The 16,725-nt window shown below is 42.9% G+C and overlaps 1 protein-coding gene across 3 annotated transcripts in view; it reads right to left on the reverse strand.

Moving 5' to 3' along the window:
• Window positions 1–16,725, reverse strand: part of ZNF423 (zinc finger protein 423) — a 234,652-nt gene that overhangs the window by 159,294 nt on the left and 58,633 nt on the right. For 2 of the 3 annotated variants that reach the window (XR_005107730.1, XM_037409438.1), the window contains exons 3-4: window positions 5,087–5,287; window positions 1,046–1,126 (exon numbers count right to left, since the gene is read on the reverse strand). Coding sequence is in view for 2 of the 3 variants with exons in the window: in XM_037409438.1 (XP_037265335.1) it covers window positions 1,046–1,126; window positions 5,087–5,287 (282 nt within the window). In the remaining variant the exon portion in view is untranslated. The remainder of the gene's footprint in view (window positions 1–1,045; window positions 1,127–5,086; window positions 5,288–16,725) is intronic. The other variant, XM_037409439.1, reaches the window with a different exon arrangement.

Below are 16,725 nucleotides of genomic sequence, written 5' to 3' on the forward strand. Positions count from 1 at the left end.
CAGACCTCGGACCATCCAGCCAGGCGTACCCCTACAGTAATCTGGGGGTTTGGAGCTCTCAGCACCGTTGGGCACAAATACTGACCACTGGGAGACATGCAAAGAGCCTGGGCACCACGGCCAAGGTGGCTGCCCGAGCCCTCGGGAGCCCTGCTGCCCCTGCACCTGGAGAGGGGACGCCTGGGACAAACTAAGGACAGGAGCCTGCGCCCAGAGCCCTCCAAGTGATTGACAATAAAAACACTGCCCCTGTGCCCATTTTCAGATCTAGACAGCGAGAACTGAGGACTCCAGGGAAAATCCGTGTTTTTACAGTTTGTGATATTACTGAGCTTTTCTGGTGCCAATTTTAAAACACTGCTACGACCTCTGGAAAGAAGGAAAACTGCATTTCAGCATGACAACGTAGAAAAGAACAAAAAAGGAAACTTGTTATTTTTTTTTTAGCTTGAAACACTAGTCAGGTTAAGAGAAAGGAGCAGAATTCTGGCAAGGACAAGAGCACTCAGACTGAGCCATAACACAGTAATTAGGGCCAGTAGGTCATTAGAGACACAGCTGTATAAACTAGGTGTATAATTAAGTTTCCACACTGCTTTTTCACAACTGTATTTCAGTTTCTTTTGTGGAGGACAATCGGTAAATCGATAATTTAAAGATGCAACAACAGCAGCAGCAAAAAGATCTCTGACTTGCCAATCAGGTGCAACCAAAGATTACAATTTGGGGGAGGGCTAATTTTGGAAATACAGGTAAGAAGTCTCTCTTTGTCAGTGGGAAGTACAAAGTGCCACCTGACAAAAACATTCATGAGACGTCATCACTTGTTGACAAGCTGCCGTATATGGTTTTCTGGATAAGCATCCCGCATATACGGTTGCATGGCAATTATAATTCTTGTAGCAGGTGAAATACAAGAAAATGCAAAATTATACACTAGCATGAAACAGTTACAATACCTCATTTCAAATGTAAGCCTAGTGTACAAGTTACAGGGCATTTAAAAGGAGCAACTGCAAGACTTTAATTATAAACTAGTTCCTACCGTACAGTAGTTTAGAAAAATCAGCCGCTTCCAAGCTGGCAATATCCATATATAGCTCTGCTGCTGTTTGAAACAGACAACCTGTAAAGTTATCAACAACAGAAGAGGACCTCATGAAATGCTCAGAGACCCCACCGAAACCTACTTCTGTCCGCTTCATTGATGCGCTAATTTGCTTTAAAACACTCTACATTCACTTCAGAAACTGAAGAGAAAAGCTTACGTGAGGCTACTCTGACCCACGGGAGGAAAGGGGTGACAATGGGTGGAGGAACCAAAAATAGCACAATAAAATACTGGAGCTAAACCCAGGCTAATGCAGGTGGATTAAAACACACAAGCAAAATGGCAAATCTCATAGCTTTTTAGCCACTTCTCATCGCCAACAACCAACCCTGCATCAGCCACCACACGAAATACCACAGAATAGTTGCTTGAGGTATGCAGCCCCTGGTGCTGGCTGGAGGACACAGTAATTTGTAAATCCATGTGCAATTCTTTACTCTTGTAACTAACGCTGTAAGATAGCATCGTGCTACAATGTCTACACAATAACAGCGGTATGCAAAAAAATGTATAAAAAAGACTGCACATAATGCCGATGGCAATTACTTAGTCTTCTCTAGTTAAGGGGACATGGGATACCTGTGAGTTTTAAATTAATTTTAAAAGCTTAGCACATCCAGTGTATACACTAGGTGTTTTTATTTATTCTCAGCGTATTTCTCAAGATGCTTACTAGTTGTTTAAGGTACTATTTCCAGGACTGCTGCAGGAGAGCTCATTTGTGGGGGCAAGCTGGGAGATGAGGGAAGACATGAGCTGGTAAGGAAATGTGATGTTCTTTCAGTACAAGCTGCCCCCATTTAGACCCTTTTCAGATCCCTGTAGACACTGGAAACCTACAACCTGCGATCACAGACATCAGTCATGAGCAAAAGGTATAAAAGGCACCTAATTCTGTCAGAAGGAGAACATCTCTACTACACTGACATCAAAAGGAATGCCATGCACTTATGCTACCAGAGATGTCTAGATATCAGTGGTTTTCTCCTCAAAGAAACAAGTCTGAAATACATGAAAAAGCAAGGGGGGAAATGGCTGTTTGTTACCTCCTTACATGTCAAAGCAGCTGTGTTCAGACTGTATTATAACTTCAGCACACCGTAATGAATTTCTAAGGGATTCCAGTGAAATAGATGGTTTATCCTATTCTTTGGAGTGATCTCTTGTAATCCTGCAACACTCCTGAGCTACAATCCCTTCCCTAACTTCAGTATCCCAAAGGAAGTCATTAGTTATGTTGTATTATCAGCCTGGTGATATTATCACTACAAATATTACCTGTATTGATCTGGAGCCATGTAGACACGACTGAAAGCCCTGCTTCAGATTAAGACATGAAAACCTAGCTTGCCAAGAGGTCGGGCACTGCATTACAACCTCAGATGTGTCAAGCAGGCACTATAGGCAAAAGGAGTGCAGGGTAACTAAGGACACAGTCACACAGCCTATTTTGTGGGGTAAAATCTTTAAATATACCACACTTCCTAATGCAGTCTTAGATTTTCACCTGGATGGTGAAGTCTTTTCAGATGAACTGAAGAAAGACGTGCATTTTCGTGCTTTCATCAAAAATTCTCACGGCTATCATGGTGGATCTGAAAGGTTTTGAATTTTTTGGATATGTAAATATCAAGCCATATTCCAGATTCTCTTCATGGAAACATTTCATTCCAGAACATACGAGTGCAATCTTCCTATCTACTTTAGATCAACTCAGGACACTAGATTAAATAGAAAATAGACACTCTCATTTTGGACAAGGATACCCTCACATGGAGACAGATAATTAGCACCTATTTCATGTATATGCAGATAGTTATATGTTGTCTTTTTATGACAAGGTGTCTTTGTAAATCATCAGCACATGTGAAGACAGTAAAAGAACATGAAATTATGCTACCTGCAATCAAAAATTAGCAATAGGAATTCTAGCAAATTATTTTGATACGTCCCCAAAAATATAATTTATTTTTCTTAGTCTCATTAACAGAATATTACATTGAGGATAAATAAAAACTGAGGTGTGAAAACACTGACTGTACTGATATTAATAGAATGTCTAGGTCGCTACATTTTAATGTCTGTTTGCCTCAGGAAAAAAACTGCTCCTTTTCATAGCAATGTTGGTCACCACTCATAACCTTACGCCCCCCCTCTGGAGCACACGCCGGTGGTGTCCGCTCCCCTGCACCCTGCTCCGCTCCCCACATTGTGCCATTACAGCTGTTTGGGGGCAACCATGCAGTGAACCAGACCCAAGCAGACACCTGAGCTAAAAATAGCATTTCTTTTGGTGGGGCTCACCCCAGCACCACCAACAGCTGTACCAGCACAACTTAGGAGACAGGGCAGTGGCAGAGCAGAGGCCACCCAGGAACATGCTGGGATCATGCTGCCGCTCGCCTGCCCTCCTGGGCTCCTGCCTCTCATGCTCCCCATGTGAGATGGCATTGGGAATGACTTGTCCCTGTGATGGATCCTTTGGAAAGGACCAGTGCCCACACGGGCTGTGCAACTCATTTTCCATCTTGGAAAGCAAGATTTTTTTCTATTCAATGGCATTTCCTAGCTTACTACCCTGCAATAAAGTATGAACGTCATTTGCAGAAGTCTCAGGCCAATGCCATGGTTGTCAGCTGGCCAAGAAACTACTCTGCAAGAAGGAGCCTTTCAATTTAAGGCACTTTCAAGTTTGCAACCTATGTAGGATTTAAATGAGAATGCCGAGCAAGGAGCCTTGGGGGCAAGCATGGGGCTGTGATCCCTCTCCACCTGCAGGGTGGGGAAAAGCCGCAATGTCACTCTGTCCTTCCTCCCATCAAGTAGATGGGAATGAGAGCAGGGGGTCCTCTCCTCCGGAGACCAGAGTAAGACAGGAGAGCATACTCTTGGGGTGGGAGCCAGACCAAGCCGAAGCCCCCACCTGACCCTCCCGCCCTTGCTGTACTCTATTTCCTGTATTTTTTCTTGGCTAAGCATCATTTTACTTATGCCCAAAAAGAAGAGCAGAAAACATGGACTAATTACCAAAAAAATTCACTGGCCACAGAGCAATATGCACTCAGGGGAAAGAGGATGGGATGCTGCTGCACCAGAGGAGAAACTAACCATCCTGCCCTCTGCCAGCCTCAACCTATCCATCTGCCATAACAGCAACTGCCTAAAAATATATCAGACGAGTGCGGAGGAAAAAGCGATGGCAGAGTATTCAATTCCAGGAAGGTGAAGGATGTGAATCTCTGATTTAAATACATATGAACATATTCTGTGCTCCCCCTCCTAAGATTTTATTTAATCTTTGGTAAAATCTGCAAAGCTTTTTACTAGTCCCATAAATCGGCTTAGCGTGCTCTGCAGAATACCTGCTGCTACTGTCGGCCATGCAAAGGCAGCCGTGTAAAAGCAAGATACGTTGCAATTGTTCACACCAATGCTCTGAGCTTGTTCTTACTTTACAGAAAGTAAAATCAAGATCAGCGTAGGCTGATGCCATCCTCACTTCCATAAAATTCAAAAGGCAATGCAATAATAACCTAGGGAGAACAGTGTATTTTTAGGGTGGGATTATGAAACTCACACTATGAATTTTAATCTCAGAAATCGTCATTTTCTTTTATGGGGTTCAGAGGCCTTTCTTCCTGGGAGTTTTGCACACTTCAGTCATTTAACTTTTTAAATCTTCCTATATTTGGAAAGAGAGGGAAAAATACCCTGCCTGAAACTTTTAGCATTAAAAAAACCCTACAACATTTTTGTCTAACGTAATTACTGACAGATTCCAATTGGAAAGCTGTTGCTTTTATTTTAATTTTATTAAAGGAGTGAACAAAGGCTACCCAAGGCACCACAATAAAATTACATTAACTGTAAAATTACATTATTAATTCTTTAATCTCACTTGAGGCCTCAAGCTGTTGCTATGTCCAATTACCCAGCTAACCACCTGTCAGAACTGTAAAGCTAGTTTAACATTACCTCCAGGACAGTTGTGTGCCCTGTGTTCAGTCAGGTCTGCCAGTGAATCGAAGTCCTGCTGACAGTTATCGCAGGTGTAAATTGACTCATCCTCCATGTCTTCATCTTCCTCATTTCTCTCTTCCTGGCTCGTCACACTGTTCCTCTCTTCCAGGGCCCGGCTGTCCTTCGCTTCGCTCTCCAGCTCTCCTCCCAGGCCACCTGCCAACAGCAAGAACATCCTCTAAGTTTGAGAGGTCTGAAAAATAAGAGCTTTAAAGAAGGATGTTGCACTTATTAAGATACATTTAATTACAGCTGCTCTCACATTATTCCCGACACCTTTCATTATATTAATGTGGTTTTTATATCATGCGGTGCAACAATTCTCAACTGTATTCTCTGCTGCTTAGTGCGAATCCTGCAAACACTCTCTCCTAATCTTCTCTGGTGGGTGTATAGCGGGAGCCTCTAACTCTCTGTCATATAAAGTTGTTAGTGTTTTATCACTTAACCAGATTCTCAAAGCGTTAAAAATTGGCAAGATTAATTACAGCCCGCAAGAAAAGGCATGTGCTGAATTTTAATTCTCAGTGCTCTCCTTTCCCCACCGCCTCCAAGCCCCAATATTAGTAACAAGAAAAAAATGCTCCAGCTGAAGACCCCCAAAGCACACGTATAGCCCAGGACGTAAGAGGTCCCGCTGAACTAACGAGAGGCGCTTCGCTGGGCACATGACCCTTGCGTTGTGCCAGCCTAGCTGGGAGCAGACAGCATTGCATCTGACCTTCAGGTCTTAGATATTTTTTATCTTCATCTGTGACCAAAGCGTGGGCTGGCACAAACATCTTTGCCAAAAACCCCACAAGTTTTCACGCACATTAGTATACAGGGAGACTGCGCGCTCTGGCTGCTCCAGGAACACGCCGGGGCAGGAAGGCTGTGCATCCCGGCGCCGTGCAGGTGGCAGCTCCACACGTGGGGCAGCTGGCTATTCTGCTGGCAGTGGGGTGGGAGGCAGGGGCAGCCAGCCAGTCAGAGTCCCCAGCACACGCAGTGGCCCATCATGAGGGATGGGCTTGCAGCCACGTCCTCGTCACACCACAACACCCCCTTGGCCATGGTGGACACCTAGACGTGCCTGAAGCCAGTCATGCCCAATGGCTCCATGCCACACTGCAGCTGACCCTCACTTGGGCTCTCTGGAGGGGCAGCAGAAATGAAAAAGCCCTTCTGAGTCCCTGTTGCCCCCTCAGCGGGGAAAGCATCCTTTAGACACGCTGGCCATGCTGACCAGGCTTTGGTGACCAGCTGAAATGGAGATACCTGTGCCTCTTCTGCACCCATGTCCCACCAACATGGGCGATCCAGCTGCAGGTGCTACACCTGCACCATTTCACCTGCCTCCACAAGCACTCACACACTTTGAATACACCTTGTTGGTAAGATGGGAACATTTGAGAAGTCATCCAGGAAGGTAGGATGGAACTGCAAGCTCTTCCAGCAGAAGAGATCCTCCTGCGCCATGCACCAGCTGACCCTGAAAGCCCAGGAGCTGCTCTCAGCCCAGCAGGAGGGAGAGATGCCACCTTGGTGGTTCAGGATGCGTTTGGGTTTTAAGCCATTAAGGAAGCACCAGCGAACAGAGAGATTAATTGCTTCTAAAATTAGATCAGTGCCAAAAAGATTGAGGAAAACCAATGCTGAGAACATGAAACAAAGCTGAAATATAAAATTTATTAAAGATGAAAACTGGCTACCACCAGCACTGCAATTCAGACACACACGTTAGTAGGGCTCTGCTACCACCAGCCAGCCAGAGCACATTTTATACCATGTTCTGCACTGCGCATGATAACATAAATCAACCAGCGTAAAACACTCTGCAGCTTTCCATGAAGCACTTGTAACGTGATGTACCCTTCGAACTGCAATGGAAATATTAAAAATCAATGCCTTCTTGTGGTGTATCTCAGCATCCCTCTTAGCAATTAACTGATCCGCACATTTTCAGTTTCTTTTACTTTTAAATTATATATACCTTTCTACTACAAAATTTCCATTAAGGGCTAGATATAATGTTTGTCTTAACAAATCAGATATGCCACTTACACAGCAGTAATGAATTTAAGGATTTGGTTATAAAAAGTATCACTCACTAAGTTCTCCATATTGTAAGTCATCATCTGTACTGTGTTTATTCAATAAAACGCTGTTCACTGAACCTCATGCTTTATAGACTCTTCCTTAAATAAAAATGTATCGTAATGAAAAAACCCACATGATTCTGGTTCTCTTTATACTACTACTGCACCAAATAATAAGTCACATTTAAAGCTACGCTAGCTTTGCTTTACTTCACACATCATTTAATGTACATATTCAAATTATCGCTTACATTTTGTCATAATTACTTGGCACACCTTTATACAGTCTCTCATCCCAGACTGCAATCACAAACATTTTAGCTCATTCAATCTTTTTAAAGCCTGTATGTCCTGCAGACTTGATAGTTAATAAATCACAATGTCAACTCTCCAGTTTTATAAGACAGAAACCTATAAAAGTAGTCCAAGTATATAAATCTAACCCAAAGAACTGCCACCTGCTTCCACGCTGCCTGCCGACAAAGACCTCAGGGAAGCACTTCTGAACTGACTTTGCCACAACCTGAAGAAGAAAGTTTTTAGGCAACTTTGGGAAGATTTAAGGGACCTTCACTAATACTTTTAGCAGAAACTTTGTCTTTTGACAGTTAACCTAAAGACCAGCTGATCTGGTGAGTACACTGTGACAGATTCATCCTTGGGTTTACTCCAACACTTTGTGACTACACCAGGGATAAAGCTGTTTGACTGAGTCCAATAATAACAAATAATTTAACACACTGCTTTAGGAAAAATAAATTGTACAATGTGAGATAAGAAAATAGATTCCCGACTGCAAAGCAAAATTCCAGAAACATTTTTTAATTCCCTGTTGAATGGGAAATCTGATCCTCTAGGCAACTTTTCAAAAGTGTCATCGCTTGACAGAGTTTTATGTCAAATAACACAACAGTGAATCTTGCATAAATTATTTAGCAAATGCAACATTGCTTTAAGATGAGAATTTTTTTCCTGTTTTCAGCAATTTGAAGGAATTGTACGTCTGCCACACCTCAGTGTTACTGTCCTTTGAATAACACAATCTTCAGATTCCTCTGCTGAGCTGCATGCTTGGTGCTTGCCTTGTAGAAACCAAACACCACTGAGAAAAATCTGGGCTGTTTCATGTTTTTTTTGACCTTCATCTCCACTATTCTGACCACAAGCTGCCAGTGGGGTGTGCAGGGTGCGGGCAGCCCCAGGGAGATGCTAGCTCCTTGCCCGGGGGAGCGAAACAGCCAGCGAGCACCAGGGCGGTGATGGGAATGGGTGGTCCATCCAGCAAGGAAAAGCTTCAAACGCAGCCCAGCTGCTCCTGTGGTGAGCTCAGTTTCCTTGATGAGGACAGCAGGCCATGAGCATTCCTCAGGAACTCGTTTCTGAGGAGTTCTGCTGTTGTAGTTCACGAATTTAACCTGCAATTTTCCTGCTAGCAAGAACTGCAGGAGCACCCCACCCCAGCGCAGCCAGGCGGGATGGGTGCGTGTGGGCACAAGCACACTGCCCAAAGGTTTGGGGTCACCACGGGAGGCCAAGGTACTGCTGGCACCAGGAGCAGGGGTGACTTGGGGGCTGGGCCTGGCTCTGAGGGGACATGTCCATGCACTATCACACAAAGGGGCTTCTTGGGGGCCAGAGCCAACGGCACCTTCTGAAGTCTCCAAAGATCAGTTGCTACCTTGTAGCAACAAACATAGATATGTGTACTTCCCAACACATTTTTAAGATAGCCTTGGATTTTAGTGAACTTAATTCAATACTAAGTAGTTTCTATCTAGACTGAAAAAAACCTCAAAAAAACCGCCAAAGACCAAACAAAAACAAAAACAAACAAACAAACAAACAAAACCACGCACACACCAAAAAAGCCACTAGAATAATCAGTTACTGACCTGCGAGGAATTTGTGCCTCTCTGAAGGCAGCACAGCACCATGGGCACACAGCTCCCACCCGCCACTGGGACGTCTGTGCACAGCACAAGGCTATGGGCAAATGCCGAGAGAAGGGAGCTGCTGGCACTGTGGTTTAAGATAAATGATTGCTAATTAATTGCTGGGGGGGGGGAGGGGGGGGGGAATGCCCCTGAATCTCACAACTTGCCATCTCTAACGATGGCTTGAACAATTGTCTTTTATGAGTAAGACAGGATACAATTTGAGGGGTCAGCCTTGAAAGTGCACCTCACTCTACCCAAAATGTCAGGAAATGGAGTTAGGGGGGTTTTCTGTTCTGGTTTTCTTTTCTTTTTTTCCTTCCCCCTCTGCTCATGCTTCCCCCCCCCCCCCCCCCCCCCCGCCCCGTAGCACAGTGGAAGGCCTGCAGGGCTTTACACAAGAAGAATATTTTACCCTATGACCTAAACAATCTGGCCAACAGTCAAGAATATGTTATTCTAATTGCCACTAAAGTTAATGTTGATAATGACTCTTGGTTTTTCTGTAAAAGCCAGCTTATGCTCTAGAAAGCTACTATTTCAAAGGGGACATAGCAAGAACTGGGAGTGCTCCTGCCTGACCTGGTGGTCCAAGGAATGTGGCAAACTTGGCAAAGCTGGAAAAGCGAATTCCCAAAGGCCCAGCTTGAAAGTTGCAGTCAGGAGAAATGCCTTCTGAGCTGTGTTCAAAACAGCTCTGTTACAGGAACAACGCACTCCTAAAGCCAAATATTTGAAAACAGATTACATGTACCATGTTCAACTCGAGCTTCACTGAAGTCAAGAGCGAATTTCCACTCGCTTCAGTCAGCCTGGGATACAAGGCACCACCGGCAGGCTGGGGTTTTGCTTGGAGCTGAGCGCGGCAGAGCCTCGGCCATGCACCACAGTGCCAGCCCAGCTACAGTGGCAGCAAGCGGCTTCGGGGACTTCAGTTAGCCACGCAGGACTGAAAACAGTGTCAGAGGCACGCTGGAAGCAATGCTGATGCCTACCTACAGTTTCCGCTGAGACACGTGGAAACGGGTAACACCATGAAACACGCGGGCCGGAGAAATTAAAAAAAGGAACAAATCTCTTAGCTTATTTTTTCAGCTGTGGAATCAAATACGGACAGTTTAAACTTTTTAACTTACCAGTACAATACAGGGCAGGCAAGCCTTTCTGTCTTTCTGCCAGTACATTTTCTGGGGCTTTTCTTTACATTTCTTTTTTTAAAGCCTGAGGACTTTTTAAAGCTGGGATTTATTTTAAATCTAGGATTGTTCTGTGGAACATACTGTTTAGTGCAGGGTCGTGTCTGGCTTTAAATACCTCTAGTTACGGGGCTTCCATCAGTTGTTTCTTTAAAGTAGGCATACACGGATTTAGTATTAGACAGCTCTTCCTATCACAGCAAGTTTGCTGTGCAGAGCTGCAACTGCAATCTACAGAGTGCCCAAAGTTATGCTGTGCAAATCATTACCTAAGCACGTACACACACACGCGCGCACACTGCCAAGGTCTGAGAGCTGGAAGGCAAAAGATAAAATGAAGAGGGGAAAAGAGGCATCTCTTCGTTCCTCTGCCTTGGTCCAACGAAAGAACAACCGAAGGTCTCACAAAGGGTTACAATAATTCTTAGACATTTTCCAGAGATGCATGACAAGTGATAAAAGTAAATGGCACTAAAGAAATAAAAGCTAATTGCTGGAGGAATAGTAGGTGCTGGCACACAATGACATACCTCCTGGGACTCACCCGCCCAGAGGTGCAGCCTTCCTGCCCTGTGGCTGCAGGGCTGCCGCTCAGCTCCCCGGCAAGACAAAAGGAAAGGAAATTTAATCTATAATTAGGAAGTGAGAACAAAAGAAACAAATGACTTAAAGGAAAAGGCTAATCTAAACGTTCAGTTAGTAAACATTTTGCTCGGTGTCAAATGCCAAATCAGCACGGGGGAGGTCTCTAGTTTTATGTGGTTTTTTACATTTTAGCGTTGTCTCTAGCACTGTCATACAGCAAGAGGGTCCAAAGTTCTCTGTCACTTGTGGTCAAAGAAGAATGAACAGAGGCAAAAAAGCCACTAGTGTTTCAGTAACTAAAACAGAAACAACCTCAGCTGAATCTTCCCACAGGAGGAAAAGTCTTGGCTTCTCCCTACTCTGTGGCTTGTCAACATTTCAGAAAAATGCCTTTTTTAAACACTTGCATCTTGAACGCAGGTGTGTATGTGCTACCTCTCAGTGGACCAAGGCCCTAACGTGAGCCACTGTAACCACCGTAACTACACCACAGCAGCCAAAAACCTGCTCCAGCCAAGCAAACCAGGTCAGAGCATGTAGATTGCACCCCAGCCGTAGGACCAGGACCAGGTATCAAAGGCAGTTCATTCCACACATTGAATCGTTGCTACACACATCAAAAGCAAGCAGGTTTGGTGCCCTATCATGCAGTGCAGCATAGGTCTTTCGCACAGCGTCAAACCACATGGGGTAAAAAAAAAAAAAAAAAAAAAAGTGCCTGGCTGGAAAACAAAGAGCCAGAAAGGATAATGCATGAAACACCACAGTATATTCATGCAATGTCAAATTGCATGGGATAGCTATATGACAGAGCAGAGTGAGCAAAGTGCAGACAGCCATACAATCCTGCCGAAGCTCAATCACCATGTAATGCTCCTCGCAGGCTGAAGAGACCCATGCATCAGATCCTGCCTTCCGTCGACAAGAGGAAAAAACAATCATAATACCAAAAAAATTATTTGATCCAGCATGTAGTTAATGGTGTTGGCCTCCTAAGACTTACAACTTAATAAAATTGATCTCACTGCAGTACTGTAATGAAGAACAGTAGGATAAGGCTACCCTCGAACCATGAAAATTGTATATTGTTACCTCCTCATGCCCTCCTAGGGCTATGGCCGCTGCAGCCTCTCCAAGCTGTCATTTGTCTGACTCTGACAGCAGACTCCACCGACAAGCGGCAATGGTGGCTACGAGAGCTTCTTTTGGAAAGACAAGGGAAGAGGGAGAGTGCTCAGTGCTGGGTATCTCTCTGGATAATAATCCACAATGTAAAAACACAGATTATACCAATAATACAGTTCTCTGTGAAATGTGTTAACAATAAAACATACAAAAGTCAGAGACTTTAGGAAGCACACATTATAACATTTCACAACATAGTCTTATTACACGCCAGTATGTATGAAATTGTATTAATTTCTAAGCAGGTGGACAGTCCTCAACGTTCTTTAACTCAGCAAAGAAAAACTCTTTTGGTAGGGTATTGTGCCTCCTTCTACATCTGCCTGTACACATGCTTTAAGAGAAAGGGGTTCCCATCTACGTGCCCAGTAATAACTAGCAAACTGCTGCCGGTGCCTGCACCGCCGCTGCCTGCTTCCACCGGCATTGCACAGCTCACGGAATTGTTAATGACAGCCCTGCACACCCCCCAGCATCCTCCTCTCAGCATCCTTCTATTAACTTACACCAACATTTCACAAGGAAAACGTTCCTCTTACTTCACTGACAGGATACAATTTTCTTAAATTAGCAGCTACAATGTTTAATAAAACCTTAAGTGTCTACCTTGAGTTTAAAGGCATGGGAAGAGCTGGCAGGAACACGCCGCAGAGGACTGGCAGCTTGTTTCACCTTCCTTTGCTGTAGCACAGTCACAGACATCACACACAGAAGGGATAATGCATGTAACTTCTTGCCTTACAGTGCCTTGCATTCACCTGAGCCCACCTATATCTATATATGGTTATCTCCATACATCTATTTTTATATATATATATATATATATATATATGTATGTATGTATGTATGTATGTATGTATGTATGTATGTATGGTTTAATTGCCCTGTTTTCTCCAGCAAAACCAAGACTTTACCCTGTGTTGTTCTGCCCCAGTGTAAATCCAGCCTCGCTGCTGGTACATGCATAGTTACCACCAGAACGTATGTATGTTTACATGGGCAGCCCTGGCCCCACGTTCTCTAAACCAGTGTTAACTACATCTAGCATCTGACCTGAAACCCACCAGCTTTGCTCAATCTATAATTTTTTACATCACACTCATACACCAACTCACCCTACAACCCGTTTTCTTGGATTTCAAGACTTCCGTAGTATCCTTTAGTCAACATGCTAGAGAAAACTTTTATGAAATGCTGCTAATTTTTTTATTGATCAAACTGTGAGCCATTTCATTTTCCATTATAGCAGAAATCTCCTATAGGAGCATTCAGATTAAGTTTCTTTATTCTGCCTCTAGTAGCATGTCACTTTTAATCAGGTTTTAGTTTCATTATTGCTTAAAAATTAGAAAGCAGTTTCTCTGTTCTTTATTGCTTTTTTTTAAGTTTAGTTACTGAAGGGTTATTAAACTTGGAAAATATACAGACAGGCATAACGTGCTAAATAAATTCCTCACTGTCTCTAACCAACTTTAACATTAGCTTTTTTTATAATTTTTAGGTTTATTTTCACTGAAAGACTGCTTGTAATTATTACCCATGTTCTCCCCAAACACTTATGTTACTAAAGTGTGAAATGTCTTCTAACACAAAGACAGTTCTCTGGGAAGTAATTACAAAAATGCATTCAGGGGCAATAATTTTATATTAACTGTCAGCAGCATACATCTTCTGAAAAGGCACTTGTTATGAAGGAATTATTTGTGAGGAACTTGAAGGCACTGAAGGCGAAGGAAAACTGCAGAAACGCATTAAACTGAAACTCCAGCTCCCTCATCAAGGGTCAGTTTATGTTTAAATCATTACCTTGAAGGCAACCCCACACCTTCCAAAGAGTCTATTAGAAAGACAATTTCAATTTATGCGCAGGTTGGACACAGTCTCCAGTTTTCGGTGTGGAACAATTTACACCCCCTTTTTAAGGAAATTTCTGAACAGCTAATCAAAAAGATATATCTGAAAATTATGGGCTTCTATTAACCTTTCACTGATGACACTAAAAATACTTGCTAATGATTTATGGGTAATAACAAAAACAGTGGCCTCAAAAGTGACCAGGCACATTAAAAGGGTAAGTCTGTGTCCGAAAGAGCTACAAGAAAGATTTAATGAATATTTCACAGTAACTTTTAGCCCGTAGGCTAATCTTTTAGTCTTTAGGAAGGCAAAATAACTCAGTGAAATTATGAACAACAACAAAGTGAATTCCAGCTATAGTGATTAAGCATCACATCACTTTAAAAGTTTTTTTTTAAAAAAAAAAAAAAAACAGATAAGGAAATAAAAAAACCACTACCAAACAGTAAAATTTCATCTTAATCGTACCTGCAGGTAATGTTTCAGCCTTTCTAGTGCTTTTACTAAAATGATTTAGATGTTACTATGTTATGTGACAAATGCATTTATACACCGAAAAGTAGACAAAGAGCTAAGTTATTATTATTTATTTGCATGCAAGTAGCAGTGGGATTGTACTTTATAGTGTTAACAGCACATAGTGTTTATCAGCTCTTCAGTTTTTGGCAACCGGTTTAATGGTATAAATATGAGATGTAAACACTTCCCCACCACAAAAAGCATTGCAAGTGAATGTTAGGGAATGCAATGAAAGGCAGAGTGGAGCAGTCCAGAGCATGCCAAGCGTTCGGTACTGAAACAGTGTCTGACTGCAGGACACTGCCCCATTACTGATCTGGGTCCCCCCAGCGTGCCCTCCCACCCCTCTGCCCACTGGGGCTGGGGAGCAGACAGCCCATCACCCCAGCAGGGCTGCGAGGAGAGCATCCCTCTTGTACACTGGGCTCTCCTCCTTGGAAAGGACAGGCTCAAAACTGGGAGGGGGGGGAGTTTCGGTGGGCTACAGTGGGCTGTGGCAGCAGCAGGGCCCAGATGTTCCTTAGCAGATGGCAGAGCAGAGGAGGAAGATGCCTCTCCAGTGTGCATCTGACTCGCAATGCACAGCCTGTAGCAAAGCAGAAAGTCACAGTCCTAGAAGGGACATCTTGTTTTCTACCATGGCTCATTTCTGCTCCACTTGCTATCAGGGATGTTCAACATCCAAGTGCAGGCAAGTTACCACCATGTTTTCACAGTATCAACACCTCACACTTCTTTTCCAATGTCAAAGAGCAATTTGCTTTATAGATTTGAATGCTCCGCAGCATTCAAATCGTGTGTTTGCACACATCTATCCAAAACTTCTCTGCTATCATCTGTGGGAAACTCTCATCCACTTACTCAAGACACGTAACAGTTGGGCAACAGATATCTGCCTCTGGAAATAACATGTTGTTGTCCACTTCCAGATTCCTGAGGTGCATCTGAATAGGAGCAACTGCCACCTTCAGTCCCAATAATGAGGTTAAAATCAAAACTGATCTAAAATTTATTTATATGCACAAGGAAATTAGTATGCAGCAAGTATTAACTTCAAAGTTAAGTGCACTACTTCATAAAAACATACTTTCACTCTTTGACATGCAACTGTTAAATAATACTGACGATCATAACCTAATGAAATCCATGTAAATTTTCAGCACAAAAATGGCACTCTTATTTAGGTATATGAATATTTTAATAATGATCAACTTATTAGTTTTCAAGTCTCTGCTGAATACAAGCGTCCCGTTTCCAGCAGTTCCATGGAATCCCACTCACACCTAACACAGGACATCTTAATCACATTTTAATTCATAGGCATGACTAAAGATTTTTTTTTTCTTTTAAGGAAACTGTGTGAACGAGTTTGTGGTGTTTTTTTGTTGTTGGTTTTGGTTTTTTGTTTTTTGTTTTTTTTTTTTACTTTAAGGTAAAGCCAGATATCTGTAAAACTTAAATCTATAGCTCCTTGAACAGACAGAAAATTCAGAAGGCTTAGTAAAATTCACACGTGGCTTGTTATTGCAGCTGCATATCAAATGCAAAAATAAGGTATTGACTGGTTCTGCTCAGAATGGCAGCTGCTGGCACTCTTTATTAAAATAAACCTGTTGATTTTTAAAGAGAGAAAAATTACAGATGATGTAATTTACTGTACGTGACAAATGTGACTATGTATTTCAGTGTGCCCCCTTCAATTTCCCTTTTGTGTAATTCAAAATGCAGATTCCTTTATTGTTCCTCTGTAAGGTCTAGGCCTTTGAATTGTCCTTTCTGCAGGTAACTTCTGGCCCCTGGAAGATTCCTGTCCTCCGTGTTTAACAGCCCGCAGTGCATGCACATGGGAGCAAGATGTAACAGCAAAGCAGAACAAAGCCTCAGTACAAAATACCCTTTTACATCCCTGAATATATTTCTGTTCAAAATGCACTTTTGCATGCTTAGAATGTGGATTTTTTAAAAACTATGCTTAAGTGGAACATCTTCCATGACCCAAACCTATAGGGTTGTAGAAGCAGCATTTGCATTCATCTTTTTATATCTAGAAAAAAACCCAAAACATTAGAACTGAGAGGGAGAGACCCAAAGCACTCTGCAGACCATCAGGAACCAAGAAGTGGAATCAATACAGAGGGAAAAGATGGAACAAGAGGGGAAAACGTATCAGGGCAGGAAGAAAAATAGACAAACTGGAGAAAGCAATAATTATTTAACTGACCTCCCCATGGGTCTTG

This window comes from Falco rusticolus, chromosome 15, assembly GCF_015220075.1.
Source record: "Falco rusticolus isolate bFalRus1 chromosome 15, bFalRus1.pri, whole genome shotgun sequence".
Taxonomy (NCBI): Eukaryota; Metazoa; Chordata; class Aves; order Falconiformes; family Falconidae; genus Falco; species Falco rusticolus.